Source organism: Poeciliopsis prolifica, unplaced genomic scaffold (genome assembly GCF_027474105.1).
Source record: "Poeciliopsis prolifica strain line A6 unplaced genomic scaffold, Auburn_PproV2 SCAFFOLD079, whole genome shotgun sequence".
NCBI lineage: Eukaryota > Metazoa > Chordata > Actinopteri > Cyprinodontiformes > Poeciliidae > Poeciliopsis > Poeciliopsis prolifica.
In genome coordinates, this window is record NW_026562454.1 from 1,440,968 (window position 1) to 1,454,399 (window position 13,432).

The 13,432-nt window shown below is 49.0% G+C and overlaps 2 protein-coding genes across 2 annotated transcripts in view; one reads left to right on the forward strand and one right to left on the reverse strand.

Annotated features, from left to right (window-relative positions):
• Positions 1–13,229, forward strand: part of lamc1 (laminin, gamma 1) — a 52,873-nt gene extending 39,644 nt beyond the window's left edge. The window contains 17 exon segments of the mRNA XM_055021793.1: positions 5,483–5,704; positions 6,001–6,189; positions 6,329–6,574; positions 6,782–6,935; positions 7,114–7,256; positions 7,455–7,633; positions 7,711–7,867; positions 7,975–8,180; positions 8,256–8,335; positions 8,432–8,569; positions 8,841–8,985; positions 9,060–9,209; positions 9,286–9,400; positions 9,763–9,962; positions 10,035–10,193; positions 10,270–10,369; positions 10,442–13,229. Coding sequence (XP_054877768.1) covers positions 5,483–5,704; positions 6,001–6,189; positions 6,329–6,574; positions 6,782–6,935; positions 7,114–7,256; positions 7,455–7,633; positions 7,711–7,867; positions 7,975–8,180; positions 8,256–8,335; positions 8,432–8,569; positions 8,841–8,985; positions 9,060–9,209; positions 9,286–9,400; positions 9,763–9,962; positions 10,035–10,193; positions 10,270–10,369; positions 10,442–10,698 — 2,840 coding nt within the window. The 3' untranslated portion in view covers positions 10,699–13,229.
• Positions 2,147–3,821, reverse strand: LOC129352675 (uncharacterized). Its single transcript, XM_055021796.1, has 2 exons — positions 3,760–3,821; positions 2,147–3,386 (listed from the first exon to the last, which is right to left on the reverse strand). The coding sequence occupies exons 1-2, from the start codon at positions 3,808–3,810 to the stop codon at positions 2,220–2,222; spliced, it is 1,218 nt and encodes a 405-aa protein (XP_054877771.1). The 5' UTR covers positions 3,811–3,821; the 3' UTR covers positions 2,147–2,219.
• Positions 13,230–13,432: the final 203 nt, after the last annotated feature.

Sequence of the window (13,432 nt, forward strand, 5' to 3'; positions counted from 1 at the left end):
CATCTTCATCACCTTCACCACCTTCATCACCTTCATCACCTTCACCACCTTCATCACCTTCACCACCTTCACCACCTTCATCATCTTCATCACCTTCATCACCTTCACCACCTTCATCACCTTCACCACCTTCACCACCTTCATCATCTTCATCACCTTCATCACCTTCATCACCTTCACCACCTTCATCACCTTCACCACCTTCACCACCTTCATCATCTTCATCACCTTCACCACCTTCATCACCTTCATCACCTTCATCACCTTCTTCACCTCCACCACCTTCATCACCTTCATTACCTTCACCACCTTCACCACCATCACCTTCATCACCTTCACCACCTTCACCACCTTCATCATCTTCATCACCTTCACCACCTTCATCACCTTCACCACCTTCATCACCTTCACTACCTTCACCACCTTCATCACCTTCACTACCTTCATCACCTTCACTACCTTCATCACCTTCATCATCTTCATCACCTCCACTACCTTCATCACCTTCATCACCTCCACCACCTTCACCACCTTCATCACCTTCACCACCTTCACCACCTTCATCATCTTCATCATCTTCATCACCTCCACCACCTTCATCACCTTCATCACCTCCACCACCTTCACCACCTTCATCATCTTCATCATCTTCACCACCTTCATCACCTTCTTCACCTTCACCACCTTCATCACCTTCATCACCTCCACCACCTTCATCACCTTCATCACCTTCACCACCTTCATCACCTTCATCACCTCCACCACCTTCATCACCTTCACCACCTTCACCACCTTCTTCACCTTCACCACCTTCTTCACCTTCATCATCTTCATCACCTTCATCACCTTCATCATCTTCATCACCCCCACCACCTTCATCACCTTCATCACCTTCATCACCTTCACCACCTTCACCACCATCATTCATCACCTTCACCTTCATCACCTTCATCACCTTCTTCACCTCCACCACCTTCATCACCTTCATCACCTTCATCACCTTCTTCACCTCCCACCTTCATCACCTTCATCACCTCCACCACCTTCATCATCTTCATCACCTTCACCACCTTCATCACCTTCATCACCTTCATCACCTTCACCACCTTCACCACCTTCATCATCTTCATCACCTTCACCACCTTCATCACCTTCATCACCTTCTTCACCTCCACCACCTTCATCACCTTCATCACCTTCTTCACCTTCACCACCTTCTTCACCTTCATCATCTTCATCACCTTCATCACCTTCATCATCTTCATCACCTTCATCATCTTCATCATCTTCACTACCTTCACCACCTTCACCACCTTCATCACCTTCTTCACCTTCACCACCTTCATCACCTTCACCACCTTCATCATCTTCATCATCTTCACTACCTTCACCACCTTCACTACCTTCACTACCTTCATCACCTTCACCTTCATCACCTTCATCACCTTCTTCACCTTCACCACCTTCATCACCTTCATCACCTTCTTCACCTTCACCACCTTCATCACCTTCACCACCTTCACTACCTTCATCACCTTCATCACCTTCACCACCTTCATCACCTTCATCACCTTCTTCACCTTCATCACCTTCATCACCTTCTTCACCTTCACTACCTTCATCACCTTCATCACCTTCTTCACCTTCACCACCTTCATCACCTTCACTACCTTCATCACCTTCATCACCTTCACCACCTTCATCACCTTCATCACCTTCTTCACCTTCATCACCTTCACCACCTTCATCACCTTCTTCACCTTCTTCACCTTCACCACCTCATCATCTTCACTACCTTCACCACCTTCACTACCTTCATCACCTTCACCACCTTCATCACCTTCTTCACCTTCACTACCTTCATCACCTTCATCACCTTCACCACCTTCATCACCTTCATCACCTTCTTCACCTTCACTACCTTCATCACCTTCATCACCTTCACCACCTTCATCACCTTCATCACCTTCATCACCTTCACTACCTTCATCACCTTCATCACCTTCACCACCTTCATCACCTTCATCACCTTCATCACCTTCACTACCTTCATCACCTTCTTCACCTTCACTACCTTCATCACCTTCACCACCTTCATCACCTTCACCACCTTCACCACCTTCATCACCTTCTTCACCTTCACTACCTTCATCACCTTCATCACCTTCACCACCTTCATCACCTTCATCACCTCATCACCTTCTTCACCTTCTTCACCTTCACCACCTCATCATCTTCACTACCTTCACCACCTTCATCACCTTCATCACCTTCTTCACCTTCATCATCTTCATCATCTTCACTACCTTCACCACCTTCACTACCTTCATCACCTTCATCACCTTCACCACCTTCATCACCTTCACCACCTTCATCACCTTCATCACCTTCTTCACCTTCATCACCTTCATCACCTTCACCACCTTCATCACCTTCATCACCTTCTTCACCTTCATCACCTTCACCACCTTCACCACCTTCATCACCTTCATCATCTTCACTACCTTCACCACCTCCACCACCTTCATCACCTTCACCACCTTCACCACCTTCATCACCTCCACCACCTTCATCATCTTCACCACCTTCACTACCTTCATCACCTTCACCACCTTCACCACCTTCACCACCTTCATCACCTTCATCACCTTCACCACCTTCATCACCTTCACCACCTTCATCACCTTCATCACCTTCTTCACCTTCATCACCTTCACCACCTTCATCACCTTCATCACCTTCACTACCTTCACCACCTTCATCACCTCCACCACCTTCACTACCTTCATCACCTTCACTACCTTCATCACCTTCACTACCTTCACTACCTTCATCACCTTCACCACCTTCATCACCTTCATCACCTTCACTACCTTCACTACCTTCATCACCTTCACCACCTTCATCACCTTCACCACCTTCATCACCTTCTTCACCTTCACCACCTTCATCACCTTCATCACCTTCTTCACCTTCATCACCTTCATCACCTTCACCACCTTCATCACCTTCTTCACCTTCATCACCTTCTTCACCTTCACCACCTTCATCACCTTCTTCACCTTCATCACCTTCACCACCTTCATCACCTTCTTCACCTTCATCACCTTCTTCACCTTCACCACCTTCATCACCTTCACCACCTTCATCACCTCCACCACCTTCATCATCTTCATCACCTTCATCATCTTCATCACCTTCACCACCTTCATCACCTTCTTCACCTTCACCACCTTCATCACCTTCACCACCTTCATCACCTCCACCACCTTCATCATCTTCATCACCTTCACCACCTTCATCACCTTCACCACCTTCATCACCTCCACCACCTTCATCATCTTCATCACCTTCATCACCTTCATCACCTTCACCACCTTCACCACCTTCATCACCTTCACCACCTTCATCACCTCACCACCTTATCATCTTCATCACCTTCATCATCTTCATCACCTTCACCACCTTCATCACCTTCACCACCTTCATCACCTCCACCACCTTCATCACCTTCATCACCTTCACCATCTTCATCACCTTCACCACCTTCATCATCTTCATCACCTTCATCATCTTCATCATCTTGACTACCTTCACTACCTTCATCACCTTCATCATCTTCATCATCTTGACTACCTTCACTACCTTCATCACCTTCACCACCTTCATCACCTTCATCATCTTCACCTTCATCATCTTCATCACCTTCATCATCTTCATCATCTTCACCACCTTCACTACCTTCACCACCTTCATCACCTTCACCACCTTCATCACCTTCACCACCTTCACTACCTTCACCACCTTCATCACCTTCACCACCTTCATCATCTTCATCACCTTCACTACCTTCACCACCTTCATCACCTTCACTACCTTCATCACCTTCACCACCTTTATCACCTTCACCACCTTCATCACCTTCATCACCTTCACCACCTTCATCACCTTCACCACCTTCATCACCTTCACCACCTTCATCACCTTCACCACCTTCACTACCTTCATCACCTTCATCACCTTCACTACCTTCATCACCTTCACCACCTTCACTACCTTCACTACCTTCACCACCTTCATCACCTTCATCACCTTCACCACCTTCATACCTTCACTACCTTCACCACCTTCATCACCTTCACTACCTTCATCACCTTCATCACCTTCACTACCTTCACTACCTTCACCACCTTCATCACCTTCACTACCTTCATCACCTTCACCACCTTTATCACCTTCACCACCTTCATCACCTTCATCACCTTCACCACCTTCATCACCTTCACCACCTTCATCACCTTCACCACCTTCATCACCTTCACCACCTTCATCACCTTCACCACCTTCACTACCTTCATCACCTTCACTACCTTCACCACCTTCACCACCTTCACCACCTTCACTACCTTCATCACCTTCACTACCTTCACCACCTTCACCACCTTCACTACCTTCATCACCTTCACTACCTTCATCACCTTCACTACCTTCATCACCTTCACTACCTTCATCACCTTCATCATCTTCATCACCTCCACCACCTTCACTACCTTCATCACCTTCACCACCTTCACTACCTTCACCACCTTCACCACCTTCACCACCTTCACCACCTTCACTACCTTCATCACCTTCACTACCTTCACCACCTTCACCACCTTCACTACCTTCATCACCTTCACTACCTTCATCACCTTCACTACCTTCATCACCTTCACTACCTTCATCACCTTCATCATCTTCATCACCTCCACCACCTTCACTACCTTCATCACCTTCACCACCTTCACTACCTTCACCACCTTCATCACCTTCACCACCTTCATCACCTTCATCACCTTCAATACCTTCACTACCTTCACCACCTTCACTACCTTCACTACCTTCACCACCTTCACCACCTTCATCACCTTCATCACCTTCACCACCTTCATCACCTTCATCACCTTCACCACCTTCACTACCTTCACCACCTTCACCACCTTCACCACCTTCATCATCTTCATCACCTTCACTACCTTCACCACCTTCATCACCTTCACCACCTTCATCACCTTCACCACCTTCATCACCTTCACTACCTTCATCACCTTCACCACCTTTATCACCTTCACCACCTTCATCACCTTCACCACCTTCATCACCTTCACTACCTTCATCACCTTCATCACCTTCACCACCTTCATCACCTTCACCACCTTTATCACCTTCACCACCTTCATCACCTTCACTACCTTCATCACCTTCATCACCTTCACCACCTTCATCACCTTCACTACCTTCATCACCTTCATCACCTTCACCACCTTCATCACCTTCACCACCTTCATCACCTTCACTACCTTCATCACCTTCACTACCTTCATCACCTTCACCACCTTCACCACCTTCACTACCTTCATCACCTTCACTACCTTCATCACCTTCATCACCTTCCTTCCTCCAGAGTCGTTCTGCCTTTAACCTTCGTCTGTGTCTGCAGGTGCTGGTTACCTGGACAATGTCTCCTTGGTCACGGCGAGGAGGGCCCCCGGGGTGCCGGCCCGCTGGGTGGAGCAGTGCACGTGTCCGCCGGGTTACCAGGGTCAGCACTGTGAGCAATGCACCCTGGGATATCGCCGGGCCCAGCTGGAGCTCGGACCCTTCAGCTCCTGTGAAGTCTGCAACTGCCATGGACACAGCGACGCCTGCCACCCTGATACTGGTAAGACTGGGAACACTGGGATGATTGACTGCAGTGCTGCCTCCCACTCTGACACTGGGAACACTGGGAACTCTGGGAGTGGACGGTTTGATGGTCACAGTGATTTTGTTTGGTCTTTTTCAGGTTTTAGACAGAACCTTGGATTGGTTCCTAACTGATTTCTCGAGGTTCTAACTGGATCTAACTGGTGTTCTGCTTTGCTTCTCTCACCAGTTTTCCAGTGGCTTTAGTGTCACACTGGGTTGTTACTGGTAGTGAACTGGTGAATCCATCCCTTGTTTCTGCCTCTTGTCCAGGAGCCTGTGACTGTCAGGACAACACTGCCGGGTTGAGCTGCGAGCGCTGCCAGGACGGGTTTTACGGCGACGCCACTCAGGGCTCGGCGGGCGACTGCCAGCCGTGTCCCTGCCCCAGTGGAGCCACCTGCGCCGTCGTCCCCAAAACCAGAGAAGTGGTTTGTACCAACTGTCCTGCTGGAACCACAGGTACCACAGAGGACCGGACACCAATCCACCTCCTGGTTCTTCCAGCAGAGGATCCCTAAAAATATATAAACTGAAACATTTGTTAAGATCAGTCAAAGTAGACATCAACATTATGTGAACATGCCTCACCTGTGTGCAGGTAAGCGATGTGAGCTCTGCGACGACGGGTTCTTTGGGGACCCTCTGGGTCAGAACGGGCCGGCCCGACCCTGCCGCTCCTGCCAGTGCAGCAATAACATCGACCCCAATGCCGTCGGCAACTGCAACCGCGAGACAGGAGAATGCCTCAAGTGCATCTACAACACCGACGGCTTCTTCTGCGACCGCTGCAAGGCGGGCTTCTTCGGAGACCCGCACGCCTCCAACCCTGCTGAGAAGTGTGCAGGTAAGCCTCCGTTCGCATCCATCTGTGGACGACCAGCAACACGTTTCATCCACAGCCACTGACTGACACATAGACTGACGCTGCGCTCATGTTTTACTGCTGATGTAGCGTCAGATGAGCTGCAGCCTCGGTTTTCAGATAACCAGTTTGGGAGTCGGTGAGCTTTTCATTGAGCTCTTAGTGTTTCCTGTCGGTGTTTGTCGTCAGCCTGCTCCTGTTCTCCGCTGGGCACAGTGGATCAGCAGACCAGCTGTTCTCCGGTCACCGGTCAGTGTCAGTGTCTCCCTAATGTGGATCAACGCGACTGCAGCGCCTGCCAGCTGGGATTCTTCAACCTGCAGAGCGGCAATGGCTGCGAGGAGTGAGTTCCCTCCACATTTCAGACCTTTAGTTTATTCATCCTTCACTGACCAGCCGTTACAGAAAGTCCTTTCATTTCTTAGATTGTGTTCAAACAGATCAGGGTTGGAAGTTAGAATCCAGGGTTACGGTAACGGTGGGTTGATCTGATGACTTCCTCTGTCCGTACCTGTCCACAGATGTAACTGCAACCCGATCGGCTCCACCAGTGGCGACTGTGACATTGACTCAGGACAATGCGAGTGCCAACCTGGCGTCGCCGGCCAGCACTGCGACCGCTGTGAGGTCAACTTTTTCGGCTTCAGCTCATCTGGATGCAAACGTGAGGAGAAAACCAAACAAGTTACTTTCACTTGTAACTTACTTACTTTAGAGTTCTGTAGTATAAATACGAAGCAAAAACCCTGAGATCCAAGAGATCCAAGGACCAAATAAATAATTGTCATAGATTTAGTTATTCTAGAGCTACAAATCAGAAATGAAATGTGAATAAACTCTTGTTTTTCTGTTTCCTGCTCAGCGTGTGACTGTGACCCTGAAGGTTCTCTGTCCGGTCAGTGTAAGGAAGATGGCCGGTGCGAGTGTCGACCCGGTTTCGTCGGAGCGCGATGCGACATGTGTGAGGAGAATTATTTCTACAACCGGTCAGTGCCAGGCTGCCAGCAGTGTCCGTCCTGCTACGGTCTGGTCCGAGACAAGGTGAGCAGTCGTTGGTCGGAGCTGCGCTGCTTCACATGACCTTTTCAAACTGAAATGGTTTCTAACATGGTGTCCAGGTGAACCAGCAGAGACAGAAGCTCCAAGAACTCCAGATGCTGATAGATAATCTGGGCTCCGGCCAGGATACAGTCAGTGATAAGGCCTTTGAGGACAGATTGAAGGAGGCAGAAAAGGTCATCATGGAGCTGCTGGAAGAGGCTCAGAATAGCAAAGGTAAAGCTGCTCTGCAGACTGAAACATGTAGAACAATGTGAAGCCAGAAGATGGTGTTATTAAACCAACGGTCATCACGGTTTGCTAACCTGACCGGGTCCTTGCAGACGCAGACCGAGGTCTGCTGGACCGTCTGAACACCCTGAACATCACCCTGACCACCCAGTGGAACCGACTGCAGAGCATCCGCAACACGGTGGACGACACCAGCGCTCAGGCTGACCGCGCGCGTGACAGAGTCCGAGATGCCGAGAGCCTGATAGATCGAGCTCGGCAGGAACTGGCCAAGGCCAAGGACGCCGTCAGCAAAGTGGTAAATAACATCAATATCGTCCTGATATCCAAAGGATCGATCAGTGGCAGGTAACTGAGCCGACGTTATTCACAGGACATCAAACCTACCGATGGCACTGGAGAACCCAACAACATGACGCTGCTGGCGGAGGAGGCGCGACGCCTCGCCGACAAGTAAGACTGATTCACCGCCTGTCGCTCCGACCGGCGAAAGACTCACCAAGAACTCATCAGATGAACTGAATCCATCCATGAAATGTTGTTCTACAGGCACAAGATGGACGCCGATCAGATTGAAAAGATCGCTAAAGATGCCAACGACACGTCAACCAAAGCATACAACCTGCTGCTGAAGACCATCGACGGCGAGAGCAAGATGGCCGACGAGATTGACAAGCTCAACAAGATGTAGGTCACATGTCAGTTTGTCTGGATGAAAACGGTTTTAAAGGAGACGGGCCGCGTCCTGCTGGCAGTGTTTCAGCTTTTCGCTCATTTGATTTGGTACTTTTGAATCTGTTTTGTCTCTAGTTGCTTCATCTTTGCTTGTAAAAGGTTTTCCATTTGTTGCAGTTTGCTGTCGTTGTGTGTAAAGTCTGTTTGAAGTTTTGGACTTTGAGGCAATGAGTTCCCAACAAATTTTGAAGTTCTTGAGTTTCTGACTCCTCCTCCCGTTCAGGTACAACGAGGCGAAGGAGCGGGCCAAGGATCTGGAGAAACAGGCCCACAAGGTGCAGGCGGAGGCAGAGGACGCCGGGAACAAAGCTCTGAAGCTGTTCGCCAACCTGACCAGCCTCCCCCCGTTTGACACCAAGACTTTAGAGGTGAATGTTAGCAAGGTGAAAAAGACATGCGTTGCTCGCAGAGTCAAACTTATTAATGATGCGCCTGTTTCCAGGATGATGCCAAAAAGATTAAGAAGGAGGCGTCCGATTTGGACAACCTGATTGACAAGACAGAACGGGAGTACAACGAGCTGCGAGACGACCTGAAGCCCAAAGAGCTGGAGGTCCGGAAGCTGCTGGAGAAAGGGAAGAGTGAGCAGCAGGTGGGTTCAGGTTCTGACCCGCGTCTCCTGCAGCTGAGCCACTTAACACCAGACACTAAACCTCCTTCTGTCCCAGACTGCAGATCAGCTGTTGGCCCGAGCCGATGCCGCTAAAGCTCTGGCCGAGGAGGCGGCGAAGAAAGGCCAGTCAACTTTCAAAGAAGCAGAGAGCATCCTGGAGGACCTGCGAGGTACGGAACCGCCCAAGATCCAAACCGGCAGTTCCCCTCAGACTGCTCTTCAGCAAACATGGAGATGAGAGATGACAATGCAGGAAGCATCACACAGGCTGCAGCACTGCTTCATGCAAACTGTTGCAATCTTCCTGTTACTGGACAAAACCATCACTACTTTTCATGAGAACATTTTGGGGATTCTCGGCTTTTTGTTTTCTCTATCTGAGCATTAAAAAAACTTTCATCAATGCAGAACTCTTACTACAAGTTTCTCTAAGAGAAAATTGAGATTAAAAGTTGCTTTAATTTTCCTTTTATTGTAAATGTTTTCCTTCTGAATAATTTTAATCTGATGGTTATTTCCAAACTTCTTCCAGACTTTGACCGGAGGGTCAACGATAACAAGACAGCAGCAGAGGAAGCCATGAAGAAGATCCCCATCATCAATGCCACCATCATGGCCGCCAACGAGAAGACGCGGCAGGCGAAGGAGGCGCTTGGTAATGCTGCTGGTGATGCTGGGGAGGCCAAGAGGAAGGCTGAAGAGGCTGAGAAGATCGCAGGCAACGTTCAGAAGGTAAGGAGGCGCCCCCTGCTGGTTGACAGTGAACTGATCCGCTCACTGTCTCCTCACATGGTGTCCTGGCAGGGCTCAGCTAAGACTAAAGAAGACGCAGAGAAGGCGCTGCAGGACACAAACAAGCTGGACAAAGACGTTGATGACATGATGGATCAGCTGAGCGCCGCGGAGGAGGAGCTGAAGAAGAAGAAGGCCGAGGCCGACAGCGACATGATGATGGCTTCCATGGTACGAACTAATCCTCCCACCTATGAGGAAGTGTTGAACTGTTGCTGATAGTCGGTGCGACTGGTTTGTCCTGCAGGCATCAGAAACCGCCAAACAGGCTGAGGACAACGCTCGCAAGGCCAAGAGTACGGTGAAGACGGTCCTGAAGATCATCACAGACCTAATGGATCAGCTGGGTAGGTCCACAACTCGTCTCTCGGCGGCAACATTGGCTGCGACTCCTGACTCACTGTCACATGTTCCTGCAGGAAACATTGATAAAGTGGATCTTAGCAAACTGAACCAGATTGAAGAGTCTCTGAAGCGTGCCAAGGACAAGATGTCCGGCAGCGAGCTGGACAAGAAGCTGAGGGAGCTGAACGATGTGGCGAGCTCACAGAAGCAGATGATCGACGACTACGACCGGCAGATCCGAGAGATCCGCAGCGACATCAACAACCTGAACGACATCAAGGCAACATTACCCGAAGGCTGCTTCAACACGCCGTCGCTGGAACAGCCTTAACCCGCCCGCATCGTCCAGCCGCCCTGTTTCCTCCCACGCTCACATCTAACACTCCGACAAGCGTGCCGACTTTTACCAAAACTGTTCTTTCTTTGCCAACATTTCAGCCGCGCCCAGTAGAGAGGCAGTTGCTGGTGACGGCGGTGTCGTTACAGGGAACTCCGCGGTGCAGAGACGCTGGACAGCGAGGTGGACGAACCTCAGAGACAACCAGAACCATAAACCCAACGCGACTGCAGCCCACTGGCGCCTCGCCATATTTCTGTCTTCAACATTTCAGAACACGTGAAGGAATTCTCAGATCCTCTTCCTGAAGCTACGCTCTCGATACGGACAGCAGGGAAAATATTTCAAGTCCTCTCCTCTGCAGTATTCACACCTCCAGCAGGTGGCGGTGTTTTATAAAGTCACATAAACAGCTGCGAGGGAAGCTGCCAAAGTCCCAGACAGATAAAAGCAGATCCAAACTCTTCCTCATTTACAGTCGTCCACATTTCAGCCTTGATAGAAGCTGTGAAAAGTTTTCCATCACAGACAGAAACAAAACGTCCCACAGGATTAAGAGCTTCCAAGCAGCTTCAATGGTTCAGGCCCCAAATCTGTTCATTGACCACAGAAGATAAAAGTTAATGTTTGTTTCCTTACAGAAACATTTTAAAGTTTGGCTCCAGATAAAGAGCAAAGCCTGGAGTTAAAGTTCTGCTCTGATTCATTTCATCCACCAGACCTTTTAGCCAAAGTCCTCAGCAGCAGCTTTTCTGAAGGTCTGACTGAGTTTCTCATTTAAGTGTCGTAACATTTTACTGACTCCAACACCCGATTGAAATAAATAGATTAATATTTAAATATGACTTTTATTTCTCACAATAATTAGCAACATTGGCATTAGCTTGGAGAGGTCAGTAGTTTTCATGTTACAAACAATTCGATATGTTGGTGAACTCTTAAGTTTTGACGATTCTCAGGTTAAGTTTAAATTGAAGTCATTTCTTCGGTGCTGTCGGAGGACGAGGCGATTAGCGTCACTTTGTAGCCTAGTTTTTCCACAATAAATCCAAATGAACATGCTAACCTCCTATCTATAGCAAAGAGACATCTTTGCTTTTTAACAGCTTGCTGGTTAGCTTTGTTAGCCTTAGCATGCTATCTTAGGAAACCTGTGTTGGTTCAGGTTGAAGAGCAAGAGCCTGTTTGGTTCTTGTATCCATTAGCATCATGGATGCAGCCATGATGCTAATGCAGCTAGCTTCCTGTTAGCTTCCTGTTAGCTGCTAGCTTCCTGTTAGCTTCCTGCTAGCTTCCTGCTAGCTGCTAGCATGTTCCAGGAAGAGAAGAAGCTGAATCAGCAGTTCTGTCTGTGGTGGAAACCTACAGGAGAATGAACTGAAGCTTCCTGGTTCCCCCGGATAAAATCCCATTCTGACCCCTGCATGACCTTAATGACCCCTTCTGGACTTTGGCAGCTTCTTTCCCACAATGCAACACCTCACCTTTGTCTCCACATCCAAACACTATGCAACTTTGTACATTCTGCGTAGCGAGAGTTTTATCTGATACACTGGTGCTAATAATTATTACAAATGTTTTATTTTTGAGTGAATGTTTTTTATTATGACTTATAGCGAGGAGTTTATTATTATGCGTGTAAATAAGTGATTGGCTGATTTTATCCTGAGCAGCCCCAATATGTCTGATCACAATCAATCAACTGAAACCTCCAGGTGAAAATATATCATAACATCTGTGGTATGTTATTCTAATTGTTATAATTATTATTATTATTATTATCTCTGCTTGTATACAGGGCTGACAGCTGTTGCCTTCCGCCGTTACTGTTTGTGTTGATTCTTTGTGGGTTTTCAGGAGGTTTGGAGCCCATCATCAGTCAGACCGTTTGCGCCTTACAGGACAGTTATTGGTACGTCACACAGACCGATCCTGGGCCTGCGGACCCCAGAATGTCCTCCTGTTTCGGCGACTCGCCTGTGGTCCTGCAGCTTGTGGTCCTGCAGCTTGTGGTCCTGCAGCCTGTGGTCCTGCAGCCTGTGGTCCTGCAGCCTGTGGTCCTGCAGCTTGTGGTCCTGCAGCCTGTGGTCCTGCAGCCTGTGGTCCTGCAGCTTGTGGTCCTGCAGCCTGTGGTCCTGCAGCCTGTGGTCCTGCAGCCTGTGGTCCTGCAGCTTGTGGTCCTGCAGCCTGTGGTCCTGCAGCTTGTGGTCCTGCAGCTTGTGGTCCTGCAGCCTGTGGTCCTGCAGCTTGTGGTCCTGCAGCCTGTGGTCCTGCAGCCTGTGGTCCTGCAGCCTGTGGTCCTGCAGCCTGTGGTCCTGCAGCCTGTGGTCCTGCAGCCTGTGCAGCGCCGGCTCTGTAATCAGTATTTTAAGTTATATGGGCTGTTTGTGATCTGCTGTTGTTCTTTGTGTTGGTGGCCGTGTTGCAGCTGCTCAGCCTGCAGGATTTCTATGTTCCATCTCTGTTCTCACCTGCCTGTAAACCCAAACCTAACATTTCAGTAATAAAAACCAACTACTACAGGACTTTTTGAGTCGACTTTCTTTCAGGTTTCACTGCTGTCAGCTCAGTGGCTTCATCCTGATCAATTGGACACTTCAAAGCCAGATCTGAACTGAAAGCAGTCTAGACTCTGCAGACCAGATGAGATCAGACAGACTGTCTGCACAACAAATCGCCCTCTGGGGATAATAAAGTTGACTTGGACGGACAGATTGTCCTCCATGAC